A 17,238-nucleotide genomic window follows, 5' to 3' on the forward strand; every position below is an offset into this window, starting at 1 on the left:
ATTACAAATCTTTTTTCCCCATTTTTCTGCCTTCTTTTTTCCACTTTCTTGTTCAACACACACACGCACGCGCGCGCACACACACACACACACACACAGGGTGATTCACTACCAGTGCGACAAACTTGCAGGAGGTGTAGGGGGCACAAAGACGAATCGGAATCACATAGCATTGCAGGGTCCGAAATGCCTTTGTCATGTGGTAGAGGACGTTGAATGGGAGGTCGCGTGAACAGCGATCCCGCTGGAAGTCAGCATTTGCGAACCGTTTCTGTTGAAGAAACCAAGTAGCAAAAGTCCTCCGGAGTGGATAATCCGCAGGCTCCAATGATTGGACGCGTTGCAGATGGTATGAACTCATTTGGTTTGTTGACAGTATCCTCCATACAGTGGATTGGGAAATACCCAATCATTCGATTGGGTATTTCCCAATCGCTCGAGTACTCGTACTCGGATTGCCTTCTGCAAGACGTAGGACATTCTCCTCATTGTCTGGCGTCCTCGTCGTTCGCTCTCGATTCATGGTACCTCTCATGAAACAACCAGTTTCACGTAACCTTCTGTGCACATGTGCGAAAATCTTATGATGAGGAGCACGCCTGTGCAGGAAACGTTCCTGGTACAAGCACAGAGCAGCGCGCCCGTTACAGTCCGCAGCTCCATACGCGAGGTGCATGTCAGCCAGTTCAATGTGCATGTCAGCCAGTTCAATGTTTGAATACTCGTCCATCCTACTGCTTCCTTAACCGGTTCACAAATGCTGACTTCCAGCGGGATCGCTGTTCACACGACCTCCCGTTCAACGTCCTCTACCGCATGACGAAGGCATTTCAGACCCTGCAATGCTATGTGATTCCGATTCGTCTTTGTGCCCCCTACACCTCCTGCAAGTTTGTCGCACTGGTAGTGAATCACCCTGTATATATAAAATTTGGTATTTATAATTACACAATTACATTTTTAAGTGTAGAAATGAATTCACACATATCTCCCCCCCACACAAAAAAAAAACTTAACTAAAAACTGTGGTGACATATTTGATAGAGCACCAAAGACAAATAAAAATAATAATGGAGATTAATAGATGATAATAGATAAAAATGACAGTGACATATTTGATAGAGTACCAAAAACAAAGAAAAATATAATAGAAAATAAAAGATAAAAATGATGGTGACATATTTGGTAGAGCACCAAAGACAAAGAAAAAAAAATAGAGATTAATAGATAATAATAGATAAAAAATGATGCTGACATATTTGATGGAGCACCAAAAACAAAGAAAAAAATATAGAGATTAATAGATAATACATTCAAAGCTTATTACACATTGACCCTATATTGACCATCTAGGAATGAAAAAAACAGTCGTTATATCGATCGTTCATAAAATCCCCAACAAAACAACCAGAAGCTTGAATATTTAATATAATTCTACTAATACAATGTAGTATAATCTTATTTATAATATGTATTACAGCAGTGTTTTTCAACCTGTGTGCCGCGAGTATGCTTTGGGTGTGCCTCGGAAAATGCAAATAAAAAAAATTAATAAATCCAAGTTCTATAATAAAAATTAATTCAAATAAAAAATTTGTTTATTTCCACTGCACTGATCCCAGTCCCTTCCAGCAGTCAATGTGATGTCATGTTTTGATTCTTAGTACTAGATCTGTTCACCTTTATTCAGCCATTCTTTTCATTTAAGAAACTCTCCTGGGCACCCTGCAGTTGTATAAGTGTAACTTGTAAGCAGTGTTGTAAGAAATTTCCTTGTGTTTTTAAAGAACTTTTTTTGTGTTTTTATATCTCTAAAATGTCATATTCAGTTAATTCATATAGAACAGGTATTTTCAATTAACTGTATTAGTACATTCTAGAAGTAACTTTCAATTTTTTAGAAATTATTAGCGATGGATAAATTTTTAGTGAAAGGAAATCAGAAGAGGCAAATTGATAACAACGAGCTTGGAGAAAATGACAAAAACAAAAATGAACAGCCATCAGCATCAAAAAAGAAGAAAACGTGTTGTCTTAAATATGATGATGATTATTCGGCAATGGGATTTTTGTATACTGGTACCCAAGATTGTCCTCTACCTTTATGTGTGGTTTAAAATTATGGAATGAATTAATGGTGCCGAGTAAATTGCAGCGTCATTTTTCTATGAAACATGAGAATTTATCATCCAAAACTATGGAATATTTTAAAAGACTGCAGGCCTCTACTAGAAAACAATGTATAGAATTTTATAGTATGGCCAAATTATCTGATAAAGCTAAAGAAGCCAGCTATATAGTAGCTGAACAGGTGGCAAAAAAAAAAAAAAAAAAAAAAGAAACCTCACCTGATTGCAGAAATATCTGATCTTACCAGCATGTCGGGTAATCGTGAAAAGTATTTTGGGAGAGGAAGTTGGAAAAAGATAATGACAGTACCACTTTCGAAGAGCACAATGAGCAGATGTATGAAAGAAAATGTCCAATGATATTGAAGGACAATTTGTTCAAAATATTAATTTTGGCCGACTGTTTGCATTGCAAGTAGGTAATTCTACAGTTTGTTTGTTTGTTTGTTATTTGGTTTTTAGGAGCATTAGCAACTAAGGCCATATTGCTCCTGGGATATGCGGTGATCATTCCCTGACCTTTCCGCATCCTCCGTACTTGGTGGGCATGGGCTCGAACCCCAGTCTAATCAAGAAGTGTGTGCTACACACTGCTGCCCCTGCCCACCTGGCTACGGAGGCGCCATATTAGTGGGAAAGGCCAATTAATAGCATTTGTCAGGTTTATCAGAAATGACACAATTATCTATCTTTTTTTTTTTTTTTTTGTTGTAAAGAACCAAAAGAACAACCGGCCAAGATATTTTCCAGCAGTAAAAGTATGTAAACTTAGTAAAACAACACAATTCAAATATTATCACAACACTGTTTTAGACACAGAAAAGTTCTAGTAGTGAATACAGTCGTACCCGATTTAAAACTTGTACTTGACCAAGCAGTTAAAATGGTCATTTATATCAAAACTTGACCACAAAAATATGTTTTTTCGGAAAATTATGTGAGGAAATGGAGTCTGATCATTTTTCTTTAAAAATGCATACTGAGATTTCGTGGCTGTCAAAAGGAAATGTACTTATGCGTATGGACAAGTTGCGTGAAGAAATGCTCATATTTTTTTCACTGGAGCAATCAGAATTTTATGATTATTTAAATGATGAAATTTGGTGCTGTAAATTTGCTTTTCACAGATTAATAAAATAAATATCAGTATGAAAACCAAGTTTTTTATATGCAGAGGAAGCAATATTTGTAATGATGTGCTTGTTCCAAGAGAGAGAGAGAGAGAGATTAGAAGTCAGGGTAATCCCCAAAAGAGATATATCATCTTGGCTAGAAATTGGAGTGTCACGAAAAATAAGCATAGGAGCAGAAGAATCCTTTTTGTGAGATATAAGACAAGACTGAGTTTTAGAAGGATTGAAATCAACTAAGTTGTCTTTGCCCCACTGGAAATTGGCATTTAAGGAATTGGTAGCAGATATTAGAGAAGTTGAAGCTGATTGAGCAGGGCAACTTGCATTCATTGGCAAAACTATGGATAGGATTTCCAGTCAATGGTAGAAGGTCATTAATATAAAAGAGGAAAATGGTGATAGAAAGAACTGAACCTTGGGGGACACCAGCATTAGTGGAGAAGTTAGAAGACAGAGCCATCTACAAAAGCGATTAGAGAGAAAACCGGAAAACCAATTACAAAGAAGAGTTGGAAAACCATAAGATGGAAGCTTGTTTAGAAGACTGTTATGCCAAACACAATCGAAAGCCTTTGAGATGTCAAACTGCTTGTGTTTCACCAAACTTTTCCATTGAATTTGTTCATAAATGGATAATATAAGCCAGAATATCACCAGTGGGTCGACACTGACTAAATCCATATTGGCGATCATCGATCAGATGGAAGGTTTCTATGTAGTTTAAGAGTTGGCAGTTAATTGATTTCTCCATTAAATTAGAAAGAGTAGAAGTAATTGCAATGGGACGATAATTGGATGGGAAGGATTTGTCACCCTTTTTAGGAACTGGCTGGATATGAGCAAATTTCCAAGCAGAAGGAAAAACACCTTTGGAATAAGAAAGTGAAAAAAGGTGTCAAAGAACAGGAGTAAGTTCAGGAGCAAAGGTTTTGAGAACAAGTGGAGAAATACCATCAGGAAATGGAGCTTTTTGAGCATCAAGTTTAGTCAAAATCCTTCTGACATCCTTTAGATGGAAGATTTCAAGAGGCATCGAATGGAGCATGTTGGGAATGGTGGGAGGTGTTTTACCAAGATCATTAATACATGAGTGGAAGAAAAAAATGGGATGCCAGCAGGTCAGCTTTGTCCTTGGCTTAAGTGACAACAGAACAATCTGGTTTTGACAGAGGTGGGAGCAGAGATGGACAAAAGTTTCGGCCAATAGCTTTGGCAAGAGACCAGAATGCTCGGCTACCATTAAGGCAACAAGAAAGTTTTCTACTCTTAGCTTGTTCAAGATCTAGTTTGGACTGATTAATAACTGCTTTACAATTATTGCACACTTTGGTGTAGGCAGAAAATGAAACTGAAGAATTGGAAACAAGCCAATTACGATATGCAACGTTCTTCTCTTGAACAGTCTTAGCACATTTATTGGACCAAGGTTTAGATAAAGGACGAGATTTTAAATTGGAGTGTGGAATAAAGGATTCTATTCCTACAAGAATAATTTCACTGACACTATCTGGTGCCTCAGTAGCCAGGTGGGCAAGAGTGGCAGTGCATAGCACATGCTTCTTGATTAGACCGGGGTTTGAGCCCGTGACCACCAAATACGGAGGATGCGGAAAGGTCAGGGAATGAACACCGCATATCCATGGAACAATTAGTTGCTAATGCAACTAATTCCATAAAAAAATTCCTAAAAACAAAATAACAACATCAACAACTGACACGATCTGAGCAAACGTTGACATCAGAAATTTTGAAACAGTAATCTGACCGAGGAAAAGAAGAAAAGAAATTTGCAAGAATATTTACTGATGCTATCGAGGTAGTGTTATGTGGGTTGGAAAACTGTTAGTTTGGGGGGAAACAACGACTGATACATTGACAGTGGCCACTGGCAGATGTGAGAGTGATTCTTGCACTGCTTCTATTGGAATGAGCAAGATGCAGAAAACAAGATGCAGGGTATTTCAGAGACAGCTGGGAGCCATTGCGGTACAAGTAAACACACGGGTTGTGTTAAGGTAGCTAAGAATAGGAACAGGTGCATGTATACTTGTGTATACACCATTGCTAGGAGTTTAGAAAATAAATTTGAAAAATTTGAGGTATTGCTCAGAACATCAAAGGCAGATATTGTTGGGATATCAGACGTGGTGTCACACAGATATAAGGAATGCAGAACTGGAATTTGGGGAGTGAAATGTGTACAGGAAGGATAGGAAAGGAGGAGGGGTTTATGCTATTAGTTAAGAAACACATAAAATCCAAGGAAGTGAAGCCAGTCGACATCATTGGACAGTGCAGTGCAGTGTCGAGTCAGTTTGGTGTGACATAAGCCTTGGGAGATCAAAATTGAGAATAGGAGTGTGTTATAGGCTTAATAACGCTGATCAGTATAATAGAAAACTGAACAGAAAAATAGTGTGCGCCAGTAAATCCAAGAGTCTTATAATGGAGGCTTTTAATTTCCCAGATATTGACTGGAATTTGTGGGTTGGTCACTCACACACTAGCAAGGCTTTTGTGGATTTATTAGATGATTGTTTTCTACATCAGCATGTTTTCAGGATGTAACTAGCAGGAGTAATAGTCTTGATCTGATTATCAGTAGTGATTCTTCATGCATTAAGAATCTGCAGATAAAGGAACCACTAGGTGGCAGTGATCATAGTGTGCTGAAGTGGGATTTACTCAAAGAGGTAACTACCAACAGGGGTAAAGGGAAGGGTTTTTGCTTTCGTAAAGGCAACTACAGTGGTCTGAGCAGTATTTAAATTCTATACGGTGGGACCAACTGATGATGTTACCAACAGCAAATTCAAAATGGGAAGCATTCAAAGAACTTATCTTGGAAGCTACTAGGCTTTACATACCAATTAAGAAATATTGTTCAAGGTTTAGAGCTAAATGCATGTCAGATGAACTAATGAGACATATGGCAGAGAAGAAAAATGCATGAGATACATATAAATTAATGGGTGACATGGAAGCCTATGATAGATATAAGCTGGTCTGTAACCAAGTCACAAAGGAGTTTAGGCAGATTATGAGAAATCTTTGGCAAAGAATGCAAAGAAAAACAGCAAAGAGTTCTTTACCTATGTAAACTCAAGAAGGAAAGGGATGAATCAGATTGGTCCACTGGATATGGATGGTTCAACTGTTGATGAACCTGCTCAGGCTAACAAACTAAATCAGTTATTTTGGTTTCTTTTCATTTTATGTTTATTTTCAACAATTTCTGCTCCACTTTGCTGTCAATTATTACAAAATCATTTAGCTCACTGCTGGAGTTTAATACATCTCTGGCATTCCCCCTCCCTGAATAACTCCATGTGTAAATGTTGGTGCAAAATACTCATTGTTTGTTAGCTACCTTAGCAGGATCATCAACAGTTGAACCATCTCTATCAAGTGGACCAATCTGATTTGTACTCTTCCTTCTACAGTTTACATAAGTAAACAACCCTTTGCTGTTTTTCTTTGCATCCTTTGCCTAGGATTTCTCATAATCTACTTATACTTGCCTAACCTCTTTGTGACTTGATTACAGACTAGCTTATATCTACCATTAGTCTTCTGTGTCACCTGTTATACGTATTCCATGCATTTTTCTTCTCTGCCACATGCCTCATTAGTTCATTTCACATCCATTTAAGCCCTTGAACAATATTTCTTAGTTGGTATACAAAGCCTAGTAGTTTACAAGAATAATTTTTTGAATTCGTCCCATTTAGAATATGGTAAAGTCAGTTGGTTCCACTGCGTAGAATTTAAAAACTGTCTCAAACTACCATAGTCACCTTTACGAGAGCAAAATCATTTCCCTTTATCTACAGATTCTTAATGCATGAAGAATCACTACTGATAATCAGATGAAGAGTATTATTCCCTTTGGTTGCTTCCTGAACATGCGGCTGTGGGAAACAGTCATCCAATAAATCCACAAAAGCCTTGCTAGTGTGTGAATGACCAGCCCACAAGTTCCAGCCAATATCTGGGAAATTAAAATCCTTAATTATAAGACAGTCCGATTTACTGGCCTACTCTATTTTACTGTTCAGTTGTTTATTATACTCATAAGAGTCATTTGGCCTATAACACACTATTACTCTCAATTTTGCTTTCCCTCTGCTTATAGCACACCAAACTGACTTGAGACTGCACTGTCCATCCGTGTTAACTGGCTGCACTTTCTTAGATTTTTTGTTTTTTTATCTTATAGCATAACCTCTCCTTCCTTCCTATCTACTTCCTTCTTACTAATGATATTAAGAGTAGGAGACCGGCAGAATTACTTAACAAGTACAGGTCACTGTTGAACAAAAGCCGAGAATTAGGGTTGAATTTGAAAGTGTCTGCAATTCTGCCCAGACACGATAGGAGGGAGTATATGATGAGAGCCTTGTCGATCAATTCGGCCCTGGAAAGATTGTGCAAGGCTCAAGGGGTAGAATTTTTTTCAGCCTGGACTGTACTTGTTAACAGGAGAGATTGCTTCTACGGGGATGGGATACACTTAAATAGAAAGGGTGCAAGAATATTTGCTGATGCTATCGAGGCAGTGTTAGGTGGGTTGGAAACCTGCTAGCTTGGGGGGAGACAAAGACCAATAGATTGACAGTAGCCACTGGCAGAGGTGAAAGAGATTCTTGCACTGCTTCTATTAGAATGAGCAGAAGCCTGAAAAACAAGATGCATGATATTTCAGAGACTGCTGGGAGCCATTGCGGTACAAGTAAACACATGGGTTGTGTTAGGGTAGCTAAGAATAGAAACAGGTGCAGGTATACTTGCGTGTACACCAATGCTAGGAGTTTAGTAAATAAATTTGATGAATTTGAGGTATTGCTCACAAAATCAAAGGCAGATATTGTTGGGATATCAGAGATGTGGTGTCACACAGATATAAGGGATGCAGAACTGGAATTTGGGGAATACAATGTGTATAGAAAGGATAGACAGGACAGGAGGGGAGGAGGGGTTATGCTATTAGTTAAGAAATACATAAAATCCAAGGAAGTGAAGCCAGTCGACATCGCTGGACAGTGCAGTGTCGAGTCAGTTTGGTGTGACATAAGCATTGGGAGATCAAAATTGAGAGTAGGAGTTTGCTATAGGCCTAATGACTCTGATGAGTATAATAAGAAACTGCACAGGGAAATAGAGTGGGCCAGTAAATCAGAGAGTCTTATAATGGGAGATTTTAATTTCCCAGATATTGACTGGAATTTGGGGGCTGGTCACTCACACACTAGCAGGGCTTTTGTGGATTTATTGGATGATTGTTTTCTACATCAGCATGTTCGGGAGGCAACTAGAGGGAGTAACACTCTTCATTTGATTATCAGCAGTGATTCTTCATGCTTTAAGAATCTGCAGATAAATGAACCACTAGGTGGCAGTGATCACAGTGTGCTGAAGTGGGATTTACTCAAAGAGGTAACTACCATTAGGTGTAAAGGGACGGGTTATTGCTTCCGTAAAGGCGACTACGATGGACTGAGACAGTATTTAAATTCTATACAGTGGGACCAACTGATGATGTTACCAACAGCAAATTCAAAATGGGAAGCATTCAAAGAACTTATCTTGGAAGCTACTAGGCTTTACATACCAACTAAGAAATATTGTTCAAGGTTTAGGCCAAAATGGATGTCAGATGAACTAATGAGGCATATGGCAGAGAAGAAAAATGCATGGGATACTTACAAATTAACATATGACACAGAAGCCTATGATAGATACAAGTTGATATGCAACCAAGTTACAAAGGCGGTTAGGCAGGCGAAGGCAGATTACGAGAAATCCTTGGCAAGGGATGCAAAGAAAAACAGCAAAGAGTTCTTTACTTATGTAAACTCTAGAAGGAAGGGGATGAATCAGATTGGTCCACTTGATATTGATGGGTCAACTGTTGATGATCCTGCTCAGGTAGCTAACAAACTAAATGAATATTTTGCATCGACATTCACACATGAGGAGTTATTCAGCGAGGGGAATGCCAGAGGTGTATTCAACTCTAGCAGTAAGCTAGAGAATCTTGAAATAACTGGGAGTAAAGTGGAGGAGAAACTGTTGAAGATAAACACAAGAAAGGCACCCGAGGTGGATGGGATCTATCCAGTTATATTAAAGGAGGCAGCAAAGGAAATAAGCAAACCCTTAGCCATAATTATGAGAGCTTCCTTGGACTTAGGGGTGGTACCCATAAACTGGAAATGTGCAAATGTGACTCCAATTCACAAAGGAGGATCAAAGGCTGACACAAGTAATTATAGACCTGTGAGTTTAACTTCTGTTCCAGGAAAATTAATGGAGGCACTGGTTAAAGAAGCACTGCAGGATCATTTAGACAAGACTTCAGTTATAGCTCGGACACAGCATGGTTTTATTAAGGGGAAGTCTTGCCTGACCAATTTGATTGGATTCTATGATGCAGTCACAAAAGAACTGGATGCAGGGAATAGCTTTGATATTATATACTTGGATCTTAGAAAGGCTTTTGATACTGTTGGACATTTTTGAGAAACCTTGTCCAGGTCAATCAGCTTCAAGTTCTCGAAAATCTGCTCCCAATTCCTTAAATGCTGATCTTCAGGTAATTCTCCAGTGGGGCAAAGACAACTTAGTTGATTTCAACCCTTCTAAAACTCAATCTTGTCTTATATCTCACAAAAAGGATTCTTCTGCTCCTATGCTTATCTTTAGTGACACTCCGATTTCTAGGCAAAATGATATATCTCTTTTGGGGATTACCCTGACTTCTAATCTCTCTTGGCACAAGCACATTACAAATATTGCTTCCTCTGCATCTCAAAAACTTGGTTTTCTCTTTCGCTCTCGGCGTTACTTTTCTCCCAAACAGCTGCTCACTCTGTATAAATCGCAAATCCGCCCTGCCATGGAATATTGTTCCCACATCTGGGGTGGTGCCCCCAAAACCTCTCTCAGGCTTCTTGATTCCATTCAGAAGAGGGCAGTTAGGTTAATTAATGATTCATCTCTAACAGAGTCTCTCCACTCGCTTTCTCATAGACGCACTGTTTCTGCTGCATGCCTCTTCTACATATACTTCCATGGGCACTGTTCTTGTGAATTGGCTTCTATAATTCCCGCTCTCTCTTTCAAAACAGTCCGAACACGTGCCGCCACCAGCCAACATCCATTTACTGTCCAACTTCAAACCCACAGAACCAACTTTTCATCTTCCTCATTTATTCATTCAACTGCCGTTTTCTGGAACAACCTTCCTTCATACGTATTTCCTGAAAATTACAATCTACAGAAGTTCAAGTCCAATATCAACAAATATCTTCTTTCGTCTTCTCAACCTCCAACCCAAGCATCGTACTAAGTACTATAGGTTATAATACCTCTCGTGTTTGGGGTTCTCATAAAAAAAAAAAAAAAAAAAAACAACATGGAAGACTGCTACACAAAATGGAGCAGTGTGACGTTGGAGGCAAATTGCTGCTATGGATAAAGGGGTGGTTGAGGGGGAGAAGACAGAGAGTGGTAATCAATGGACACTGCTCATCGTGGACTAATGTTATTAGTGGAGTCCCTCAGGGCTCGGTGTTGGGTCCATTATTGTTTTCTGTATTTATAAATGATATTGATGATGGTATATCAAGCTTAATGTCCAAGTTTGCAGACGATACAAAGGTTGGCAGGGTTGTCAAGGACACTACTGACACTATGCTGCTGCAACAGGATCTGGAAAGGTTGAGCAGATGGGCTGAGAGGTGGCAAATGAAGGTTAACATTGACAAATGTAAAGTACTACACATGGGAAACAGCAACCCCAGAGCAACGTATCAACTCTGTGGTACTAGACTGACAGTGGTAGAGAATGAAAGGGACTTGGGGGTGGTTGTGCAGGCAGATATGAAGTTCTCTCAGCAGTGCAGACGGGCTGCAAGAGTAGCTCATGGAGTATTGTCAGTGATATACAGGAATTTTTCCAGGGATAAGAAGGTGATTATTCCCTTGTATAAGGCCACACCTAGAGTACTGTATACAGGCCTGGAGGCCTCATTTCAAGGATGTAGAGCTGCTCGAATGAGTACAGAGAAGGGCAGCAAGATTAGTGAATGGAACAAAGGGGTGCTCTTACGAAGAAAGAGCTTAAGTTTTGCGAATTACAGTGTCTGGAGACTAGGCACCAGCGAGATGATCTGATAGAGGTGTACAAAGCCTTGAATGGTTTGAGCATGCTCAATGCTGATGGGATTCTTCCTCCTGCTCAGAATAATCACCTAGAGGGCAAAATTCAGATTGAGGAAAGACAGATGTGCAGAAATTTGCCTTTAGCCAGCGGGTAGTTGGTTGGTGGAACAGACTTCCATCCCTTGTAGTGGAGGTTGATAGCCTAAATAAGTTTAAGGCTCAGCTGGACAGGTATTTTGAACGAACAGAGGGGGTGAAGTGGAAGTGGTTTTTTTTTTTTTTTTTTGGGCTGATGCTGCACAAGCTTGCTTTCTTGCATCAAATGCCTCTGCTAATGCTAATGCTATCCTGTCCGTCCTTTCTGTGTACACATTGTACTCTCAAATTCCAATTTTGCATTCTTTATATCTGTGTGACACTACATCTCTGATATCCCAAAAATATCTGCCTTTGATGTTTTGACCAACACCTCAAATTCATCAAATTTATTTACTAAACTATCATTGGTGTATATGTAATTATACATGCACCTGTTCTTATTCATTCGCTACCCTAACACAGCCCATATATTTACTTGTTACGCGATGACTCCCAGCAGTCTCTGAAATCCGCTGCACCTTGTTTTCTGGGCTGCTGCTCATTCCAATAGAAGCAGTGCAAGAATCTCTTTCATCTGTGCCAGCGGCTACCGTTAATCTATTAGTCCGTGTATCCCCCAGAAGTTAGCAGTTTTTTGACCCACCTAACACTGCCTCGATAGCATCAGTAAATATTTTTGCACCCTTTCTGTTTCAATGTATCCCATCCCTGTATTAGTAGTCTCTCCTGTTAAAAAGCACAGACCAGGCCGAAAAAAATTCTAACCCATGAGCCTTGCACAATTTCTCCAGGGCCGAATTGATTGACAAGGCTCTCATCATATTCTCCCTATCATATATGGGCAGAACTGCAGACACTTTGAAATTTACCCTTAACTTGCGGCTTTTTTTCAACATTGACCCATACTTGTTAAGTAATTCTGCTGTTCTCCTACTCTTAATATCATTGGTGCCAATATGTACAACGATATCATCTTATGTGCCCTTAAAAGATATCTGTGCTACAAAGATAAGGATATATAGAATACAAAGAAAGAATACTCTTCTGAGTATTCTTTCAACATCCATTTCTCTTGAATTCCAAGCTACATTAGGATCAGGGGTGATGATCTTGCAGATGCTGTGGCCAGATCACCAGAACTCCCAGAAAAGTCATATCCTCTTAGTCTCCTATACAGACTACAAGCAGGTAGTACACTCTAAATTACTCTTCCAGTGGCAACAATCTTGGCATGGGCAGGCCACGAATAAGCTGCATCTCAGAATCATGTTACACATTCATTCCTGTTGAGGTGAGATATGAGATTATGAGATACAATCCCGCAATTCTCATATATGGTAATATATGAGAATTGCGGTACATTTTAAATAATTCAATGTTTTATCTGAGTATCCATGTTATAGATATGAACATGGTTTAATTTTAGCTTTTACTCATCTGACTGAAACTTATACCTTCAGATTTCTTCTGACAATGATCAAGTGTCAGCCATATTTAATTACTTTAAAGTTTTGAACCTTTTTACTTTTATATGAAATGTGCCTTTTTTTTAGGTACATTTTGTATTATACAAAACAAAATGGTATAATAAAATTATACATTTTTTGAGATACTTTTATGATTATGCCTTTTTTGACATAGTGACCTAATTTAGTATAAAATTTTATATCTGTTCTGGTTTCGTCTTTAGGAAGAACTTGCGGTGAACAGGAAAAAAGTGACAGAAGTTCAGGAGTGGCTGCAACAGAACTTGCACCTATGCAGTATGTATAATAATCAGGTAAGGTAACGTATATATATGTATTTATTTATAGTGCCATTGCCTGTATGTATAATCGTTGTACTTGGCATAATATGAAAACTAAATGCAGGTCGACCATCGGTAATCCGGTTCAACCGCTAATTCAGACATAATTTCAGCGAACGTAATTTCAAATTTCCTGGGTCGGTGCACCGACCTGCCACTACTGTTTTGGTGGTGTTGGTTGCAGCATCAGCTGTTGGCGCGAACTCATCGGCACAAAAAAAATGGCAAGCCATTCGCACTTGTTTTTCTGCATTTATTATTATAACCTGCTCACATTTAGCCCCAGCCATGGTTCCAATGCATAAAGGAAGTGCCTCTCGTGGTGTAAAGCGCAAACACCGTACATTGTCCATAACAGATAAAGTTGAACTTCTGAAAAAACTCGACAGCAGTGTGTCTGTGAGAAATTTAACTCTGCTTAATTGTAAATTCCAGCAATTCTCTCAGTTCCTCTTATTTTAGTAATTTTCTTTTAGCCATTCCGTTTTAGATTTTTTTTTTTTTTTTACAACACACTTGTACAAACTTGCGGAAAAAAAGCAACACAGTGTGATGGATAATACAGTGCCCTAACGAACTTGTTTTCAAAAAATCTCTAACAATACTGACAAGCTTATTGTGATGCTTGAGAGTTTATTTTATCGTAATTAACTTTTATTACGATAAATTTTTATTGCAGCGTTCGCTGCACGTCCAATAAACTAATCACAAAGGACTTTCATATGTATGCCGTAATAGTGTCACACGTATGTGGCCGACATAGCTTGTCAAGAAATAAAGTAACCAACATATGTGGCCACATATGTGCAACATAAAAAAAAACTTTTTTTTTTTTTTTTTATATATTTTAAGCAGAAAAACAACAACACTGACATTACAATATTTATTTTAGAATTACTAATCAGATTATTTGCTCAATATTTTTTTGCCCCTGGGCAATTTTTTTCTTAAACTAGCTTGGCAGTCAGTGGTTAGCTGTTGGGTAAACTGTTGTGCTAAAATAACCACCGGTGATCTGGTTAGGAATCATCGCAATCACAGGCAGAGTGATATTGCCCATCGGGTCAGTTGAAAGTTGGGTTGAAATCATAGTTACATATTCCCAAAGTAAGAAATCACAGAAGATAAGTTTGGGTGTATAGGGTGGCTATACACCCAAACTTTTTTTTCTTGCATCATGTGCCCTTGCATTAGCAAGGGCACATGATGCAAGAAAGCAACCTTATATAGCCTAAGCCAAAGGAAAAAAAAAACACACACACACCTCCCTTCTCATTTCACTCATCCACCAGCTCCAAATGTTTTTCTAGTTCTGCCTTGAATCTGTTTAAGCTATCAACTTCTACGACAGATGGAAGCTTGTTCCAGCAATCAACCACCCGCTGGCTAAAGGCAAACTTCTGCACATCTATCCTACAACAGTCTTTCCTCAATTTGAATTTATTCCCTCTCAGGCGATTATTCTTAGCAAGAGGAAGAATCCCATCAGCATTGAGCATGCTCAAACCATTCAAGGTTTTATACAACTCAATCATATCACCTTGCAGGTGCCTAGTCTCCAGACACTGTAATTTGCAAAATTTAAGCCTTTCTTCATAAGAGCAACCCTTTGTTCCATTCACTAATCTTGTCCTTCTCTGCACTCATTCCAGCAGCTCTATATCCTTCTTAAAATTAGGCCTCCAGACCTGTATACAGTACCCAAGGTGCGGCCTAACCATTGCCTTATGCAAGGGGATAATCACTTCCTTATCCCTGCTAGGAAAATTCCTGTATATCATTGACAAGACACCATGAGCTACTCTTGCAGACCATCTACACTGCTCAGAAAACTTCATATCTGCTTGCACGATTATTCGCAGGTCCTTTTCACTCTCTATCTCTGTCAGCGTAGTACCACACAGTTGATACGTTACTCTAGGGTTACTACTTCCCATATGTAGTATTACATTTGTCAATATTAAACTTCAGTTGCACCTCTCAGCCCATCTACTCAACTTTTCTAGATCCTGTTGCAGAAGTGTACTGTCATTAGTGTCCTTCACAGCCCTGCCAACTTTCGTATCGTCTGCAAACTTGGACATTAAGCCTGATATACCATCATCGGTATCATTAATGAACACAGAAAACAACAATGAACTCTGGGGGATTCCACTAATAACATTAGTCCACGAAGAGCACTGTCCATTGATTACCACTCCCTGTCTTCTCCCACTCAACTTGGGCCTTGAGATTGTCACAGACATTCTCTCAGATATGCCAAACAAGCTGTACTTGTTACCTGGGAGTCTAAACCGCTGATGGAACTGATATTCGGGTGACAATCAAGTCAAGTGGACCCAATTTCGGCGAAGTCCAGACGGTCTGTGACAGCCAAATCCTCTGATTGCACCTTCATGATGGTGGGACTGTTAGTAATCCTGGGTATAACCTCCATGCACAAGTACATGGTGGGTGACCACCCAGGTGTGAACCAACTTAAGCAGGGGTCGAGGTGTGGTGCCCACACCACATGGAGGAACGCCGCCCCTCTATGTTACCAGGCAGTACTAGGTGGTAGATGACTCATCAACCGGTGAAATACCACCACTTTGCTTATTGGAGGCTTGAAGTGGTGGAACCCATGTTTAGTCTCTAGAGCTAAGTTCCGGTCAACCCTTCCCTATCTCTTCCCTCATGCAGTATGATTGATTACTTTTGAGGTTATGATGAACGTCCTGGCGGGATCCAATATTCCTTATATTTCGAGGGTACAGCTCTAAAACGGTGTTCGCAGGCCGGCCGCTAGTTAGTACACCTGACCGAACCTATTGGTAACTCTCTAGGAGACTTCCGGATCAGCTAGTGTATAATCTTGCTACCTCTACTCTGCCAGATAGTGACTGGAGGGAGTCTGAGTAGTGTGTATGCGGAGAGCATTGTCGAGGCCACATTATGACAAGGATCTGGGTATATTTTTACCACGTGTACGCCATATCCAAACATTTCATTACTTCATACAGCATGTCCCACCCACTTTTTCTTACTATCGAATACACCATGAATTGTCAAACTAATAGAGCAAGCTTATCTACGAAAAGATCTAAACCTCCCAAGTACTTGATTCATGTTCATTTTTTGAACATAGCATTAGTAGAGGCATTTGATGCAAGAAAGCAAGCTTATGCAGCATCAGCCAAAAAAAAAAAAAAAAAAAAAAACCACTTCCACTTCACCCCTCTGTTCGTTCAAAATACCTGTCCAGCTGAGCCTTAAACTTATTTAGGCTATCAACCTCCACTACAAGGGATGGAAGTCTGTTCCACCAACCAAACACCCGCTGGCTAAAGGCAAATTTCCGCACGTCTATCCTACATCTGTCTTTCCTCAATTTGAATTTATGCCCTCTCAGGTGATTTTTCTGAGCTAGAGGAAGAATCCCATCAGCATTGAGCATGCTCAAACCGTTCAAGGCTTTATACACCTCTATCAGATCACCTCGCTGGTGCCTGGTCTCCAGGCACTGTAATTTGCAAAACTTAAGCCTTTCTTCGTAAGAGCACCCCTTTGTTCCATTCACTAATCTTGTTGCCCTTCTCTGTACTCGTTCCAGCAGCTCTACATCCTTCTTGAAATGAGGCCTCCAGACCTGTATACAGTACTCTAGGTGTGGCCTGACCATTGCCTTATACAAGGGAATAATCACTTCCTTATCCCTGCTGGAAAAATTCTTGTATATCATTGACAATACTCCATGAGCTACTCTTGCAGCCCCCTCTGCACTGCTCAAAGAACTTCATATCTGCCTGCACAACCATCCCCAACTCCCTTTCATTCTCTACCACTGTCAGTGTAGTACCACAGAGTTGATACGTTGCTCTGGGGTTGGTGTTTCCCATGTGTAGCACTTTACATTTGTCAATGT

The 17,238-nt window shown here is 39.6% G+C and overlaps 1 protein-coding gene across 1 annotated transcript in view; it reads left to right on the forward strand.

Moving 5' to 3' along the window:
* Nucleotides 1–17,238, forward strand: part of Rad17 (Rad17 checkpoint clamp loader component) — a 382,411-nt gene that overhangs the window by 40,482 nt on the left and 324,691 nt on the right. Inside the window, exon 3 of the mRNA XM_090380952.1 lies at nt 13,218–13,307. Within this exon, the coding sequence (XP_090237078.1) occupies nt 13,218–13,307 (90 nt within the window). The remainder of the gene's footprint in view (nt 1–13,217; nt 13,308–17,238) is intronic.

The sequence above is a fragment of the Mastigoproctus giganteus genome, chromosome 9, assembly GCF_048544385.1.
Source record: "Mastigoproctus giganteus isolate SK-2022 chromosome 9, ASM4854438v1, whole genome shotgun sequence".
Lineage (NCBI taxonomy): Eukaryota > Metazoa > Arthropoda > Arachnida > Uropygi > Thelyphonidae > Mastigoproctus > Mastigoproctus giganteus.